We start from the raw sequence: 17,933 nt of genomic DNA on the forward strand, positions 1-17,933 counted from the left end.
GGATATTACTCCTTTTTTTACAGCCTTTTGGGATATGATAGGTGATCATATTACTTCAGGCATTTGGGACTCGAGTGAGATGCCTGACTCACTGACCGAGGGACTCATTCACCTTATCCCGAAAGGTGGCAACATGAATTTTGTATCCCATTGGAGACCCATCACTCTTTTGGGCACTCTATACAAAATCCTTGCCAAGGCGATGAGCATCCAATTGCAGCCCCTTCTTCCAGACCTCATCCATGATACTCAGACAAGCTTTTTGCATGGCAGGAGCATATTTGATAATATCTTTTCCTTTTGGGAAGCCACAGAGTGGGCTATGCAGAGCGAGCAGAGGCTGGCAGTTCTACTCCTGGACTTTGAGAAAGCCTATGACAGAGTAGATTGGGGTTTTCTTGAGGGCACTCTTCTACGATTTGGATTTTCAGATGCATGGATTAGAGGGGTGGCCTCCCTTTATAGATCAGCCCACAGCCAGGTTTTGACTGGAGGGGTAAGGAGTGACAGGTTTCAGATTTCCAGATCAGTTCGTCAGGGATGCCCTTTAGCCCCCTTCCTCTTTCTTTTCGTGGCAGAAGCTATGAGTATCTTCCTTAGATCTCAGGCAGAGCTTTATGGGTGAAATTGCCCTTGAGATAGGAGCAGGAGCTTCTTGACTGTGAGTTGGCTGATGACACTACTATTTTTATTGAGTTCGTCAGATTTCCAGATCAGTTCGTCAGGGATGCCCTTTAGCCCCCTTCCTCTTTCTTTTCATGGCAAAAGCTATGAGTATCTTCCTTAGATCTCAGGCAGAGCTTTATGGGTGAGATTGCCCTTCAGATAGGAGCAGGAGCTTCTCGACTGTGAGTTGGCTGATGACACTACTATTTTTATTGAGGCCTCTTCGGAGTCACTTGATTCTTTTCGGACAGCCTTGGATATTTTTTGCTCAGCTACAGGGGCACACATTAACTGGCATAAATCCTTTCGCCTTTGGATCACTGATGAGGGCACTCCAGGCTGGGGAGTTGACATTGGCTTTTCTTGGATTCAAAGGGGTGTTCCTGTCAAATATTTGGGATGCTAGGTAGGATTGGCATCTCTCCAGCACAGCATTTTGTCCCAGTACTAGAAAGTATAAGGAAAAAGCTCCTTTTTTGGAGCTCAGCCATGCCTCTAGAGTTGTGGTAGTGAACCAGGTTCCCTTGGCCATCGCTTGGTTTGTGTGTTCTTGCTGGTGCCGGTCTAGGGATTGCATCACTCAGCTCATTAGACTAGTCATGAATTTTTTATGGAGTGGACTTAATGGCACGGCAGATGTTGCAGCGAGGGTGGCCTGGGAGACCATTATTCTCCCTACATGGGAAGGGGGCCTTAATATCATTGACCTGGACTTGCAGTGCAGGGCATTGCTTTGTAAGGTGGTGGTGAGGGGACTCATGCCTCGGCAGGAACCTTGGAAGGATTTCTTTTTTGGACGCATTCAGGCTTGCACACCTACCTTGGGAGATGATTGGGTGGACAGCCCTCGCTGGATTCTTACTTCCGCCTCTCTTAGGTCTCCTGCCTCTCCTCTCATGACTACCATCCTGAAAGCTTGGGGGAGATTCAGGAACACTCTTCACAAGGTTCCGCCCTCTACCCTTGAAGAGATTGATAGGCTACCGGTCATTTGGAACAATAGTATACTTAATGAGCATTGCAGACCACTGGGCACTTCCCATTATATGCAGTGGTCTAGATGGGAGAGAGGCCCCGCCTACACAGTAGGCACTTGGAAGGCATTTATCAAGTTACCTGAGGATCAGAGGCTACAGTCCGTGAGTCACCTCATAAGGGTAGCACGCAGGATTCAGCAGATAGATGCAGCCAGTGGAATGGACACTTGAGATGCCTATTACTTCCACCACTTGGATGGGAGCTTTTTCGAGGACAGCAGTTTCTCTACAGGTGATTGCTCTTCGAGGTCTCGAGGAAGATGCTCTCGTCTTTGACGTTGGCGATGGAGGTATACTCTCTAGATCCATGGATGATATTCTTCTAGAGGTTGCCTTTCAGCCTGTCAGGATTGCTGGTTTTGTGGACCATGGAGCGGGCTTGCAGTGGTACTTAGACCCCGACCCTCTGCTCTTGGCCCTGGGATCCTAGAGGTTGTGGTTATATGGAGGTGCACCTATCAGGTGCTTGTAGTGGGACCCAAGAGAGTGGAAGTGGATAGATCAGGGGCACAGAGAGAGGGGGATTCCCTTCTTTCGTTTCACGGTTGGTAATGCCAGGAGATTTCAGCTGAGCAGTAGAGGTTGGATTCCCTCCAGAGCCCCCCATTGGGAGAGCTTCTTCATCACCACAGATTTACGTAGGAATTTCTGGAGGAGGCTTTGGAAATTCCTCAGAAATAGGAATATTTGGCTTTCTATTAATGGAGGGATTGCAGTGAACCTGTGGAGATCACGATTTGGGGCTGATCCCACTTGCCCTCGCTGTCATTTTACAGAGGAGTCAGTGCGACATTGCCTTTGCGAAAAAGAGACTTCTATTAAGTATTAAAGAAAACCGGTAGAGCAAGCTCCATACGGGAATACGGGATACACCATGCAATGCATGAAAAGCTCAAGAGCCAAAAAGAAAGGATTGAGGCTGATAGTGCCATCTCAATCTGGTAGCAACCTCTGAGAAAAAGGGAGAACCCCTCCAAACTCGAAGAAATACAGTCCTCCTACAAGAGGGTGCCTGTGAAGGGCCTTGCATGCTAGCCCCTATGGCTATCAAAGTGTGAACCGTGTCACTCCAAATACCCATGAACACCTGTGATGGGTGTATCTGGGTGTCATCCAAGGCCTCTGTGCATCTGGCTCTCCAAATGTGCCAAGAGGAAATGCTAGCCAAAATCTCCCAAGAGGCGTCCACTGAAACATGTGAAGCTCTGAAAGGAATATGTGGTACATCCTAAAGAGAGCAGGGCTCTATCACCTATCGGCGGATCAAGAGTGCCCAAGAAGAAGGCTCACCCTCATAAAACAGCTGGGGCCCAGTAAGGGATAACCATGCGATTGAGCCCCAAGTCATAAAGAAAGGGGAAGTATGAAAATGCTGAGTATCCGAGCAACTCCTTTCCAAATAATTCTCGCTTGATTGCAGTCCCAGAGGCAATGTCGCACTGACTCCTCTGTAGAATGACAGCGAGGGCAAGTGGGATCAGCCCCAAATCGTGATCTCCACAGGTTCACTCAAATCCCTCCATGAATAGAAAGCCAAAAGAAAAGTGATCTTTCTATTTCTGAGGGATTTCCAGAGCCTTCTCCAGAAATTCCTACGCAAATCTGTGGTGATGAAGAAGCTATCCCAATGGGGGGCTCTGGAGGGAATCCAACCTCTACTGCTCAGCTGAAATCTCCTGGCATTACCAACTGTGAAACGAAAGAAGGGAATCCCCCTCTCTCGGTGCTCATGATCTATCCACTCCCACTCTCCTGGGTCCCACTGCAAGCACTTGATAGGTGCACCTCCATATAACCACAACCTCCAAGATCCCAGGGCCAAGAGCAGAGGGTCGGGGTCTAAGTACCACTGCAAGCCCACTCCATGGTCCACAAAACCAGCAATCCTGACAAGCTGAATGGCAACTTCTAGAAGAATATCATCCGTGGATCTAGAGAGTATACCTCTATCCCCAACGTCAAAGCCCAGAGCATCTTCCCTAAGACCTTGAAGAGCGATCACCTGTAGAGGAACTGCTGTCCTCGAAAAAGCTCCCATCCAAGTGGTGAAAGTAATAGGCATCTCAACTGTCCATTCCACCGGGATGGCTGTATCTATCTGCTGAATCTTGCGTGCTATCCCTCTGAGGTGACTCACGGAATGTAGCCTCTAATCCTCAGGTAGCCTGATAAAAGCCTTCCAAGTGCCTACTGTGTAGGCGGGACCTCTCTCCCACGCAGACCACTGCATATAATGGGAAGTGAGGTCTGCCATGCTCATCAAGTATACTATCATTCCAAATGATCGACTGCCTATCAATCTCTTCAAGGGTAGAGGTTGCTACCGGATTGAGATGGCACTATCAGCCCCAATCCTTTCTTTTTGGCTCTTGAGATTTTCATGCATTGCATGGTGTATCCCGTATTCCCATATGGAGCTTGCTCTAACGGTTTTCTTTAATACTTAATAGAAGTCTCTTTTTTGCAAAAAAAATTAATGGTGGAGGACATGGATATGACGCACCGAGCACTGATCCGGTGAGGATCCACTTCCCAGCCTCCCACGAGAGTACAAAGCTATTCTCCCATCCATAGGTCATGCTTTTGGCACGATGCTGGAGTCTCCACCAGACACAACAACTTCGATTGTAGTGGAGGATGGGGTCCCTAGACTCTGGCTAGTGGTGGAGTGCTTAGAGGCCCTTTAGACGAGATCTATCTTGAGACTCTAGATAAGAGGGAGCTCCGCTAGAGGGTCGAGATATCAGGGTTACCAGGTTAGTGACTTAAAGGTCTATTGAGGGGGCACGTGGCATGGGACTATCCTAGAGGTCAGAGATGGGTCCCTCCCTCACCTCCTCCGCAGGTTCAACCGGGATAGTAGGGTGCAGCTCAGGCAGGTAGACCTCAACATGCACGTAGATAGCAGCACTAGCATTATTAGCATCAGCAAACAAAATTCCCATACCACTTGGCTGGAGCAATCCGAAGGGAAGTGGACCAAAGTTGGAAAGAAAAAGAGATTCGATGGGCAAATTTTTTTGACTTGGTAGTTATCCAACGCCTCTGTTCATGCACAAAAAATTGTGGGGAGTGGTGTCAGGCACTAAGAAGAAACCTAAAATCAGAACAAAAGAATGAGAGGGCTCTAGGAGTGATGGGTCGTCTGTTAGGAGCAAAATATTTCCACTACATTGATGTCTTAAAGACTGCAGCATAAAATTGGAAGACGTAGAGACATTGTTCGGGGCAAAGATATAATATTCAAATTACTGAAGCTGAAGCTATACGACCTGTAGATGGGAGAAATTGAAGGACTTGAAGTTTCTTGAATCGTATGCAGGCATTACTGAGGCAGCTCAATGATATTGTCAAATTTTACGATTGCATGTCACTTTTGTTGAGTGAGGAGAAATGGGAATAAGGGTCTTCAGAATGCCTGGAGAGCATTCATATGCTGCAAAACAAAAGAGAAAAGCAACAAAAAATGCAAGGGAGGATACACGTGAGTGTCTTTACTGTGGGAAGCTAGGCCATTTTGAGAGATTTTGCATTAAAAAGCAGAAGGATGAAGCTACAAGTAAAGGAAAGGTGGATGTTTGTGCTATGACGAGTCTCCAAAGGTCGATGTGACTAGGTTTCAGGGTTGCTGAGTGATGGTAACTGTGTTGGATGATCAATAAGGTGGGTTGGTCATCTTTTAGTTGTTCACAAAGTGTGTGTTCGAATTCTTAGCAGAGTTTGGTTCCTTTCCCATTCTGTCATGGAAGGGGGGGATTGTTGGATTTGTGTTTAGGGAACGCCCTCATGAGGGGTTTCAGTAGGCCTAAAAGGTCCTATGATATTGGTATTTGATTGGTGGTTATAGGCTGGCTCTTCTACACTGATTGGTCCATGCAATGGAGACATTTTTGGGTGGCTGAGACAGAGGCGACTGTCAATGCATGTATTTACACGTTGTCGTTCTGAGGTCTATGATGAGGGAGAGCTTATCACAGGCCGAGAAGTTTGGATGGGTCTCCACATGGGTGAGTCTAGGATTGGCATCTTGAATACGTACGCACTAGCCTTTAGATAGCATTGCCCTGCTTTATGGAGGTGTTTAACAGATTCCCTCCCATACGTTGATCCTAGATTGTAGGGGACGACTTCAACAACTTAGAATTTGCAGAAGACAAACATGGAGGATCTTCTTACACAAAGATGCCAGCAGCAGGAGCACCTGGGAAAAATTTATCTTCGCGGTTAGCGGCAAAGACCCATGGAGAGAGGTGTAGTTCAATAGGATCTCAGCAGCCTCCATTTCACCTTTGGGCAGCAGAGACATGATGGCTTATTGGAGTTCCTGGACAGGTTCTATGGTGGGGGTTGGAGTGCTGCATAGAGGGGGTTTCACAGGGATTTTGGTAGGTACCACGATGTCGGATCACTCCCAAGTTGTGTTTCACTTAGATCATCCCTAGAAAGGATTACCCCAAAGAGGGTTTGCATGCTAAACGACCTTCTTCAGGACGAGGAGTTGTAGCACGCAGATGCAGAGATCTGGCGGCAGCCAAAAGTACGGCCTAGTGATAGATGGGCCTCTTGAGTAACTGAGGCAATTCAGAAGAGTAGCACAGAGCTAGAGTCCCAGGACCTGAGATGGAGTCACACTCTTTAGGAGGAGCGAGAGAGAGCCTTGCGACAACGCGACTTAGCTTCCATAGAGAGAATCAGAGAGCATGATCCAAATTCAGTGGCTCCGCGATCGCTATATTTGTGCTATGCTGTTGGGTTGGTAAGTCAATTTATGCAGACTCAAAGGAAACCGCATTTGGATGCGGCTAGACGCATACTGAGGTATGGGAAGTCCACATTGCAGTATGGGCTATTTTATGAGACTGGGGCTCAGATACAATTGCATGGATACACTGATGCTCATTGGGCTGGTAGTATTTCTGATAGACGATCTACCAGTGGATATGTGTTTTCTTTTGGGAGTGTTGCAATCACTTGGAGCAGCAAGAAATAGCCTACAGTTGCCTTGTCGAGCACAGAGGTTGAGTACAGGGGTGCAGCAATGGCTGCATATGAGGTAGCTTGGTTGCATAAGCTACTTTATGATATGCATCAGTATAGATGGGCCAGTTGTCATTTATTGTGACAACATGAGAAGTATACACTTGGCAAATAACCCAGTCTATCATGCTAGAACAAAGCACATTGAGGTGCATTATCGCTATGTGCAGGAGAAGGTTCTAGTAGGTTTTATTGATCTAGTTTATGTCAGCACAGAGGATCCAGTAGCTGACATATTCACGAAGGAATTGGGCGCAGAGAAGCTGCACAAGTTCAGAGACCTGCTTGGTGTGCAGGGGTGGATGTCTACTGACATTTGTTTTCAGTCCAAGTACGAGACTCCCACGATCCACTTAGCCCGGAGGCAGTTTAGGATCAGGTTTTGATAGTGGCCCCGTTGAGCTTGAGGAAGCACTTAGAGGCACCGTTCATGGACGAGGAGCTGTGGGAGGCCCTCAATGCCATCTCTCCCCAGAAGTGCCCTGGGAGGACGGTCTGACTCCAGTCTTCTTTTCGTGTTTTTGGGAGTTTATAGTCACCCCATTGAGGCATGCTTGTAAAGAGATCTTTGACTTCGGGTCACTCCCTCTTGATTGAGCCAGTGCTGGATTGATTGATCCCGAAGGATACAGATTCGACATTTGCCAGTGGAGACCAATCACCCTTCTGGACACTGAATACAAGATCTTAGGCAAGGTCTTGAGCTTGCGGTTGCAGCCCTACCTCTTTGATATCATCCACAACACACAAACCAGCTTTGTCCAGAAGCAACATCTTAGACAATATCTTCTTTTTTTGGGAGGCTGTAGACTGGGCTAGGGAGGAGTTACAGCCCCTAGCTATCCTTCTCCTAGAATTATGAGAAGGCTTATGATAAGGTGCAGTGGTCTTTCTTAGAGGGCACTATGTGCACGCTAGGCTTCTCAGGCTGTTGGATCTAGGGGATTTCAGTTCTCTATGCAGGGAGCTCTAGCCAACTGCTCATTGGCGGTCACATGGGCAAGGCCTTCTCTCTCTACCGATTTGTTCGACAGGGCTGCCCCCTTCCTCTTCTGCTTTGTAGCCGAGGCACTAGGCTACTTTTTGCACTCCAAGCTGCAGGGCTGACTGACTAGGATGAGACTCCCAATCTGACAAGAGGAGGAGCTTTTGGATTCAGAGTTTGCAGATGACACGGCACTGTACATGGTGGGATAAGCGATGAGCTTGGAGGCAATCAAAGGAGCTTGGGCCATATATTGTGAGGCCTCCGGGGCCTAGATCAATTGGACCAAATTGATTGACTTCTTCACAGGGACGAAGGAGGTCCAGGAGGTCTGAGACTAGGGTGTTACCTTTGGTTTTCAGTGGATCTTGCTGGGGCAGACAACGAGATACTTGGGATGTTAGGCAGGGATCGACATTTCAGCAGAGCAGCAGATTGGCCCGGTTCTAGAGAGTGTCTATGGCAAAAGATCTTATATTGGAGCTCTGCCAAGCTCTCTCTAGCAGGGAGGGCTCTTGTGGTCATCCATGTCCTTCTAGCCATGGCCTGGTACATTGACTCCTGTTGGTGTTTTCATCGGGGCTGCATGGGTAGCTCAAGCACCTGGTGTGCAATTTCCTTTGGGCTAGTTCAGATGACATGAGGAACACCAGGATCCGGGTTGCATGGCAGAAAGTAATCATGCCGCAGGGTCGAGGAGGCCAAGGCATCATTGATCTAGAGATGCAAAGAAGAGCCCTCTTGGGAAAGTTAGTGGTTCGTGGCCTCACCCTAGGTAGAGAGCCTTGGAAGCTCCTCCTATAGAGGGGGATTCTCATGGTGAACACCTCACGTGTACAGGCGGTCACTGGTAGAAGTCTCACCGATGGCTCTTCTCTCGGAGGCACCCCTCATGGATAAGGGATCCCCACTGATGCGGAGCCTTTTTAGGGTGTGACAAAGATTGGAAGAGGACTCATACAAGCCCCACCTTGCTACCAAGACGAGTTTGAGCATCAACCCCTCATCTGGCACCTAGAGGTTCGAGATCTGGATGGATATCTGCTCGGACAGTGGTCAAATATAGGTTGGGCTCAGTGGGACAGTGATCCAGCTAGCTCCTTTAGGGCATGGAGTAGGAGGTAATGGTGTTGATCACAAGTAGGAACGTTGCCATGTATAAAAATCTGAGAACCGCCTTATAGAACTGACCATCAAGCAACCATCGCATAGATGCTCCAGCACAAACAAACCAGAAGCTTGCTGCCAGCCGGTGAGCAGCTCCATGAACCAAGGAAAGGGCACAGATGGACATCGTGTGTTCCGACTCTCATGGAGAACCTCAAACCACCCTAGCAGGACAAGACTGTGAAAAGGCAACGAGCACGTTGTTCTGCATGAACATTTGCCATGTGGCAAACAGCCTTCTAGTAGGTTACCACACCCTGCATACCCAACCAAAATTGCCAATAGGATGATGGGCTAGGACCTCGAAAAAAATCTGCACGAGAACCATCATGGGCCCTATCCAAGGTTGGATTCAGTATAGCGCTGGCCGTGACTTGAGAATTTAGAGTAGAGCATCACAAAGGACAAGAATAGGGGTGTCCACTCCAAGGCTAGATTTGGTGCAGCACTGGCCACAACCTAAGAGGAATCCGAGCATCATTAGTTGCGACAGGATGAGGAATGACCGAGGGCATTGTAGGGACGGGGTCAGAGTGGATGAGGGACCCTCTTGCTTTGTAGGTAGTGGAGGAATCACTGTAACTGAAATGCAGCGTGAGGCAGCATGTACAAGATGTGCAACCAATGTCGGATGAGAGGGCGGTGCTGAAGGTACACTATGCCGAGTATAAGAAGGGGCCACACCAGAAGATTTGTTATGTTTTTTCTTCTTCTTAAGCAATCTCTAGCTCCTAAATATCTTGCATATCCGACACTGGTCTTGCCCGCCCATGATTTCGAGTCTTTGCTGAAAAAGAGAGCCATTAGAGCAATGGATCATGATGTGGTTGGAAAAAATATTAATCCAGAGAATGCTATGTTTGTGTATCTTGTAATATGGAGAGACCTTGTCGATGTGGAAGGCACGACACCCTCTATCAACTAAGCCGCCATGCTCCAAGTGGTGAATACTCTGCATCTGGGCCACAATCCAAAGGGTCCTAGCCAGATGCTCTGGGCACTCAGGTAGCTCCAAAGGCAATGTGGGATCGTCTCCAAGACACCATCCATGCATCTATGGCAAAGCCCATCCACCCGCATTTGTTGTAGCCAAGGGCCTAGGGGTAGACCTCCGTGAGCGATCAACCAAAAGAAGTATGAGATCTTTAGTGGCCAAAAGCTGGACCAGAGCCACGTCCAAAAGCGAGAACGGCCCTCTTCGGATACCTAGTGCTTAGTCCAATGTCTCTCTCAAGATTCCACATTGATGCCTCGCGTCCAATCCTTGCAGTGTAAGAGAAAAGGGTATCTCCTCCACCCTCTCTGTGTGATCTATACTAGATGGCCAAAACCACTCTCCTAGGTCCGACTTGATCTCCCAAAGGGGTCTACCATCCTGATCCGGGATGCTAGGAGGGTTGATAAACCATGACTTGCCTAAACGGCCTACCACCCTAATGAGCTGCCAATGAAGTGAGTCTAGGTTCCCATCCTTCTCTAGGTCTCCCTCTATCAATGGTTGGAGTCGTCCCCCAGCCCCTACTCTAAAGAAACTGGCTCGACCACTGCCTCGCCTCATCATAACCTGCAGAGGGACCCGTCTTGGAGAACTGTCCCAGCCATCTGTCATCTGTCCAAGTCTGCAGTGGTGCCTTCCACCACCCCAAATGGTAATTACACATAATCTGGCCAAAAATGTAAATGTAGAGAAATCAAGTGTGTGAAAATGCCATGAGGAGCTGTGTGTGTGTGTGTGTGTGTGTGAGCTTCCTAGCTCGAGCAACATGGGATGAGCCCTGAATTCTTCTCCAGAGGCCCATGAGAGCCTCTCCTGATCCTGACAATTAAGAAAGCAAGACCCTGCCAAATCCTTTGTGCCTCTCTGCATGGAATGAATATCTATCTGTAAGGCATTGTGGGCATTGGGTGTCTACTCCAAAGAACCTCTCCAGAGGTTCACATGTAGACCTTGATGCTGCAATGGGCAGAAATAAATGGAGACCATCTCCTCTATGAGAACTGCAAAGGTGCCTCCTAAAGTAGGTCAAAATGGGGGTACTGTCAAAACTATCCCAGTGTGCTCTCCTGGTGGGTGACCACTGCAAATCCCGGATCAATGATCTCTTGGCATTCTTGATAGTGTAATCAAAGCCACACATACTATCCTCCATGGAGCCAAAGCATCAGTCCATCTCCACTCTCGAGGCCCCATGGTAAATGCTGAAGGGGGGAGCCATCATACAATGAGAGTCACCATGAATTGCCCTCGACAAGAGAAGGATGGGTTCAATAAACCAGCATCCTTGTATGTACCTAACAACTTTGAAAGTGTCGTGATGGGTTCCTGAACTGAAAGTCCCATCTAGTCTCCACACTCCTGGTCTACATGGGGAACCATGTCACCTCCTAGTTCCAAACAATGCAAATAACCTGTAGAAGAAAACCCATGCCTCGCAGGAGTCCATGCATATTATGAACACCCATAATGTGTTGAAATTACAGACAAGGCATTCAAGGTCCTTAATGAGGATCTAGAGTACCAACACCACATATAACATCACATTAAAGGCCCAAATATCATTTAAAATCAGAGAATAGAACTCCATCTCCCTGTCCCCCGACCTCTGCTTTGCCAGCTAGCCAGTCTAGAGGGATGGCTGTATCAATATTCAAGGTGTGCCTGCTACCTCTACAGTCCTGAATAATGATGTCCTTCTCTGGTGAAGGCAACTCTCTGAATGCCCACTAGGCACTGAGTGTGGATGCAGGTCCTCTCTCCAATCTAAACCACTGCATAAAGCCTGAGTGACCCAAAAGGATGGCCTAACTCTAATATAGACTCTCACTAAACGACAGTTCACATCACATCAGAAAGAGAAACTAGGATTTAAGAACAGATAAGCATGGCACGTTTGAAAACATTATCTGAAAGAATTTGAAGAGACATTCTCAAAAAAAAAATTGCTGCATGTTTATAAATGATATATACCTGAGAAGACTATTAATCTCCTGAATCCTTAAGTTCTTTTCATGTATTTGCTTGATGATTTTCCTCTTTATCTCCCTCAAGGCCAAAAACTCATGGTTGAACTGCATTTTTTGTTTGTAGACTGCTTCTTTTAGAAGTAGCATTTCGTTCCTTTTTTTCTTTGCATTAGTTTGCTGGTTAATGGGCCGCACATGTTCAAGATCTGATTTCAACTTGAAATCACCCATGTTAGATTCCGCATACTTTATAGCCGCAACATCATCTTCGTTCTCACATTCCTGCAAGACCACATTTGGCTGAGCATATTACAATAGAAAGGTACAAATGACACATCCATCAGCCTATTATGAGTTTTTCCTACCTCGCAATAGTCATGTTCCATTGGTTGAGATCAGAAAAGGCCCCTTGTTCACATTTCCCTTCCCCCCCCCCACCCAAATAAAATGACTTCTGTTAAGTACAAAACAAGCCCCAAGAGCGACATGCTCAAGGCAAGAGTACATCATGCATAGCGTGAGGAAAACCATGGAGGATCCTCATGCATAGCGTGAGAAGAACGATGGAGGTACCTTGTTCAGATTTGATTGGAGAAACTCCTCGTATTCAGATATCATTCTTTTCATTCGTAGCCTCCTCATGTCTTGCAGTGCTGCTGAGTCCTCATCTTTAGATCGATTCTCCTCTATATCATCTATGTTACCATTAAGATGAGTCTTCTTCAAGGAACAAAACATAATTGTTAGACTCCAGCAAAATCCTGATTTCATACAGCTCCATGTTACCATTCAAGTATTATAAGGAAAACAGTCAAGTACATAAAAATGATCAAAATTTGTATATTGGGGAGTCCATGAGCAAAAAAATTGTCAAATATTTTTCTTTCACCTTAGTTGGTATGAGGGGATGGATAATATTTTATACTGTGGCAACATGTAGTATTCAGCTGGGTTTGTGGAGATGAAATTCACATGAAATTATTAAATTTAAGTAGATTCTAACTAAACAATAAGGAAAAAATTTATACTAAGCAGCCATCATATCCATAGAGAATAAAAATTGGTCTAAAATATAATCCATAATTCTGGAAACATCTTGTTAAAGAAGGAACTGCCTTTAAGTTTAAACTAAGCAACCATCATATCCTAGAAAACAAAAATGGTTGAAAATGTAATCCACTGTTCTGGGAACATTATGTGACTTCAATCAGTCTTTGGAGGAAAGGGCCCTTCAAATGTTAGAAAATGGAATCAACTTGAGTGGTTTATGTGTGTGTTTTAAGTCTAGTGTGCCACATGTCATATTGGGAGATATTCCATATACAACTTGGTATTCTAGTGTCTAGTGTCCAGTCTATATGAGATTGTACTTGTGTTGTGTGTCAAATCATTGGAGTCAACATCTAGCTTTCCCAATGTAAGTCTTTCATTGGTTTAGTATATTCATTTCTCTTTCAGTTCTTTCCATTTCCATTTCCATTAGTTGCAATCTTTGCTTTCCTTTTCCTACCCTACCTCCTCTCCCTACTCCTCTTTACTCCAACATGTGGTATCAGAGCTAGCTCTCCTCTCTTCTTTCCTCCTTGCTTCTCCAAGGGAATTGGGTTGAGGGAGGCCAAAATAAGCTACTCTCCCTCTTTCCTCATGGTGAGCCAACCTTAGCCTCTTCATGTTGGCATTCGCTTCTCCTCCTTCTCCTTCATCATCTTCTCCTCCTCCACCACAAGCCTCTCCTTCATTTTGGCCGCCCGTGAATACTGTCCCACAATACATTGGTTTGTGGTGCTGTTCGTGGGTGATGATTCGGGGTGCTGTTCATGGGAGCTGATTGCTGCATTGCTGTGGATCTCTGTTTCGTGGATGCTACTGGTGCTGCTGCATGGAGACTTTGTGGATTGCTGCGGATTTCTGTTCGTAATGCCACGTAGAGCTCACTTGTGGTTGCTGCTGCATGGAGAAGACACATTGGAGCTGCAAACGTCGCTGATTCATTGCGTGGACTAACTGCTGCAATTCATGGAGCTGATCATCATTTTTTCTACTTGCTGAGTGGGGGAGGACAGAAATTCAGAGACTTCCATCAAGCATTAAGGTCTGAATATTCCGCCTCTTCTCTGATTCACCTTTGCTGAAATGGAGTCCTCTAAGTCTACCATTATCATTGAAATTTTTTATGGCAAGAACTTTCCCACATGGCAAACCAAGCTGAGGCTTATTCGCATAAAGGAAGGTGTGTGGAATGTCGTGAATGGTAAGGACAAAAAGAATCTAACACATGAGAATAAAATTCTACAATGGGAAAATCTCAATGGCAAAGGTCTTGCTGTTATTGGTTTGGGTTTGTTTGATGAAATTATTAATCATTTAGATTTTGATTACACTGCACAAGAATTGCAGGAAAAGTTAGAACGCCGGTTTGGTAACAAAATTATCAACTCCAAAGTATTTCTTAGACATGCATTCTTTAAGCTTCAAATGAAGAATGAAGATTCTCTCAATGCACATTTGAATCAAATGAAATCTCTCATCACTCAATTGGCTGTGTTGAAGGCCCCTGTTGGGGAAGATGATCAGGTTTCCGTCCTCCTTTCCAACATTGAGGATATTCCTAAATATCGTGATATTATTCCAGCACTTCGTGTGGCACATGATATGAAATTTGATGAGATGGTTGTAATGATCATTGATCATGATAGAAGGAATAAGGATAACCATGAGGAAGGGGCATTGTTTTCTAAGGGTAAAAGCAAATTCAAGCATCTCAAGTGTACGTATTGTAAGAAGCTTGGCCGTACAGAGGATCGGTGTTTTCAGAAGCTTGCTAAGCAACAATCCAAGGACCATGCTAACTTGGTTGCAATTGCCACCAGTGAAAGTGAAGAAGAAGAAGAAGACATCCCGACACCAGTTCATGCTCTTACTGCTGCTGAAGTCTGACATCTCATTCTTCCTCAAGAGGTAGATGAGGATGATGAGTTTGTTTTCTAAATCTGTCATGGATACTCTGCCCTAGGTAGTTTCCCAAAAATGATTGTAATAATCTCATGAGCGTTTGTCTCTTTGAGTCAATAAAGGTTCTCAGCCTTGGATAGTCCTCCTAAAATGATGTTTTTCTATCTAGTGTGTGACTCCATGTCACCGTGTTTTGGAGCCAGGGAGGGGATGTATTGTGGGAGCCATGTATTGGCTTTGATAGGTCTCTTTATCAGGCCTGGCCAAGTTTCAGCATGGTGGTGTATTCCTAGACCTATGACCTGGTCATGTAGCCATGCTAAGACATGAGCCTCTGAGTCATGTTGAGTCTCAAGCCATGAGAGTGCTTGGGTCAACCTCTGAACACGCTCAGACTTTAGCCTCTGAGTTACATGGGGTGCACATATTAGTAGTCTGTCATTGTCATGTTTTGTTCTTGGTTCCATTCCAGTAGTCCTCACCTTTACTCCATGGGGGGGTGTTGGAAAATTGAGTCAAGTTGAGTGGTATTATGTGTGTGTTTTAGTCTAGTATGTCTCATGGATGCCACGTGTCATATTGGGAGATATCCCATATACAACTTGGTATTCTAGTGTCTAGTGTCCAGTCTATATGAGATTGTACTTGTGTTGTGTGTCAAATCATTGGAGTCAACGTCAAGATTTCCCAATGTAAGTCTTTTATTGGTTTATGAAGAAACTGAAAGAAGAAGGAACAGAGACAAGGGAACTAGAAGAAAGGAAGCATAACTTGAACTAGAAATGAAATCAAATGGAAGGAAAGGCAAGAACCAAAATACATGACCAAAAGTTCCACTTAGTTGATTGATGTGATAACTGAAAGTACCAAAATACATAACCAAAAGTTCCACTTAGTTGATTGATGTGACACTCATATAGAGTGGACACACACACTCAAGTACCATATGTATGTTTGATAACTCCCAAGATGCCAAATGGCACTCTCCACACAAAGACTCATAAAACTAGTTTCTAGTACACATTAGAACACACTCTTTGACTATGATTTCTCCGACATCCCCCCTTAGAGCAAAGAGTGTGAGACCCAACACGCAAGGAGTAAACCGATCCCCCTTCCACCACAATACGACAAAGAGAAAGTCCAACTATCCAACACCTCCCGTGTGGCAGTGACTTCTCAATCAAGTTGCGACAGGCAAGGGTAGACCATCACTCGTCACCCCCCTTACTCTGAACTAGGTAGGAGTCTTGCATAGCCATAAGAGTAAACACCCAATACAATTACTTTTTGGGGGACTACCCAGGGCAAAGTACCCTTATTGACTCCAAAGCCACAAATGCATATATTATTTTAGAGAACTTCTCAAGGCAGAGGACCTTTATTGACTCAATAGGAACACACAAATAGAAGGGGGCCTAAAAGAACCAAGCATCCTCCTCTTTCTCAATGGAGAAGCCTGAGACTTGAGTTGTAAGCGCATGGATCTCTATAGGTGCCTCTTCTGGTACTTGGTCTTCTGCGACCAAGTTGGCATGATGATCATCTTGTTCTTTTTCCTTTTTCTTGAAGCAATTTGCTTCAATGTGACCTTTCCGTTTACAAAACCTAACATTTTTATTGGTCTTCCATTTGTTTGTGGAGGCAAGTGTCTGATCAGTAGGATAGGCTACAAGGGATTCCTTATTGCGATGGTCTTTTTCAATAAGTAAGGCTACCATATCATCAAATGTGGTAGTGGCTAACCTTAGTACTTCAAGGGTTTATTCACTTGTCCTCATCATCCAATGCACATTTCAAACTTGAGAGTTGATGGACAAGAGATTGCATTTTTGCCCAGTGATCACTTAGCGTATCACTATCTTCCATTTTCAATTTGTAGAAATTGGGTTTCAAAAAAAATTTTGAGTTAGTGATCTTATTACCAAAAAGACTCTCAAGGCGATTCCATATTTTCTTGGCTGTTGTCCTAAAGTCCACATGGTGGATCAGTGTATCTGCTAGACAAAGACCGATAAGAGCAATGGTTTTAGCATTATGCTGCTTTCATACCTTGAGATCGGAGAATGAAGCATTGAGTTCATCATCTTCAATCACGTCCCAAACTCCTTCTCACATAAGCAGCAGTTGCATTCTTGTTTGCCAGGTTGGGAATCCTTCCCCTTTTAACTTCTCCACGAGCACCAAATCGGAAGATAAGGAAGTCATAATGGAAAATGACTTTGTGAAGATGGGCAGCAAACTGAAATGAATCACCAGCAATTATATGCCTCAAGCTGCAGCAAGATAGCTCCGAATGCTGTAGCAGATCACGAGGTGCAGGACAGCTTCACAGATGGCTGAAACATTGGAGCCCAGGTTGTGGAGAGGAGTCTGCAAGATTATGAATTTGCTGCAGCAGCAGCAATGGGCAGGTACGAATAGAAAGGCAGAAGGCAGCAGCGAGTAGGAGAGGTAGTGGGCAGGAAGAGCAGCAGCGCGGGCAGGCAGCGTGCAGCGCAGGAAGAGAGGCAGCGCGGGCAGCTAGAGGCTGTGGGCAGGAGGTAACGAGCAGGAAAAGAGGGGCACAAGGGCAGCACGGGGCAGCTGGGAGCAAGAGGCAGTGCAAGAAGGGAGCGGGTAGGAGGTAGCAGGAAAAGAGGGGCACAGGGGCAGCACAAGTAGCTGAGAGCAAGCATAGTAGAAAGTTGACGATGAGCAGCTCCTCCAATTCAGCTAGCAGCAAGTCAATGATGGGCAAATCCTCCAAGTCGGCATCTCGATCTCCATGATGAGTCTAGAGCTTGAGGGAAGGGCTGCCCTTTGGGAGAAAGTAGCTTCCATTTCCAGGCTACCGCACTCCTAAAGTTTGCCCAAGGAAGGGAAAGCTAGAAAGGGGACATGGCTCTGATACCACATGAAGGAACTGGAAGGAGGAGGGAAGGAGACAAGGGAGCTAGAAGGAAGAAAGCATAACTTGAACTGGAAATGAAATGAAATGGAAGGAAAGGCAAGAACCAAAATGAAATCACTTACATGACCAAAAGCTCCATTAAGTTGATTGATGTGACAAGTGTAAGTATAATACTCATATAGAGTGGGCACTCACACTCAAGTACCATATATATGTGGGATAACTCCCAAGA

At 45.8% G+C, this 17,933-nt stretch overlaps 1 protein-coding gene across 1 annotated transcript in view; it reads right to left on the reverse strand.

The window, feature by feature from the left end:
- LOC147902982 (uncharacterized) overlaps window positions 1-17,933 on the reverse strand; it is a 437,346-nt gene that overhangs the window by 199,744 nt on the left and 219,669 nt on the right. Inside the window, exons 24-25 of the mRNA XM_087373981.1 lie at window positions 12,430-12,573; window positions 11,861-12,138 (exon numbers count right to left, since the gene is read on the reverse strand). Coding sequence (XP_087230107.1) covers window positions 11,861-12,138; window positions 12,430-12,573 — 422 coding nt within the window. The remainder of the gene's footprint in view (window positions 1-11,860; window positions 12,139-12,429; window positions 12,574-17,933) is intronic.

The sequence above is a fragment of the Dipteris shenzhenensis genome, chromosome 4 (genome assembly GCF_047967505.1).
Source record: "Dipteris shenzhenensis isolate YYH24624 ecotype China chromosome 4, Dip_SZ_1.0, whole genome shotgun sequence".
NCBI lineage: Eukaryota > Viridiplantae > Streptophyta > Polypodiopsida > Gleicheniales > Dipteridaceae > Dipteris > Dipteris shenzhenensis.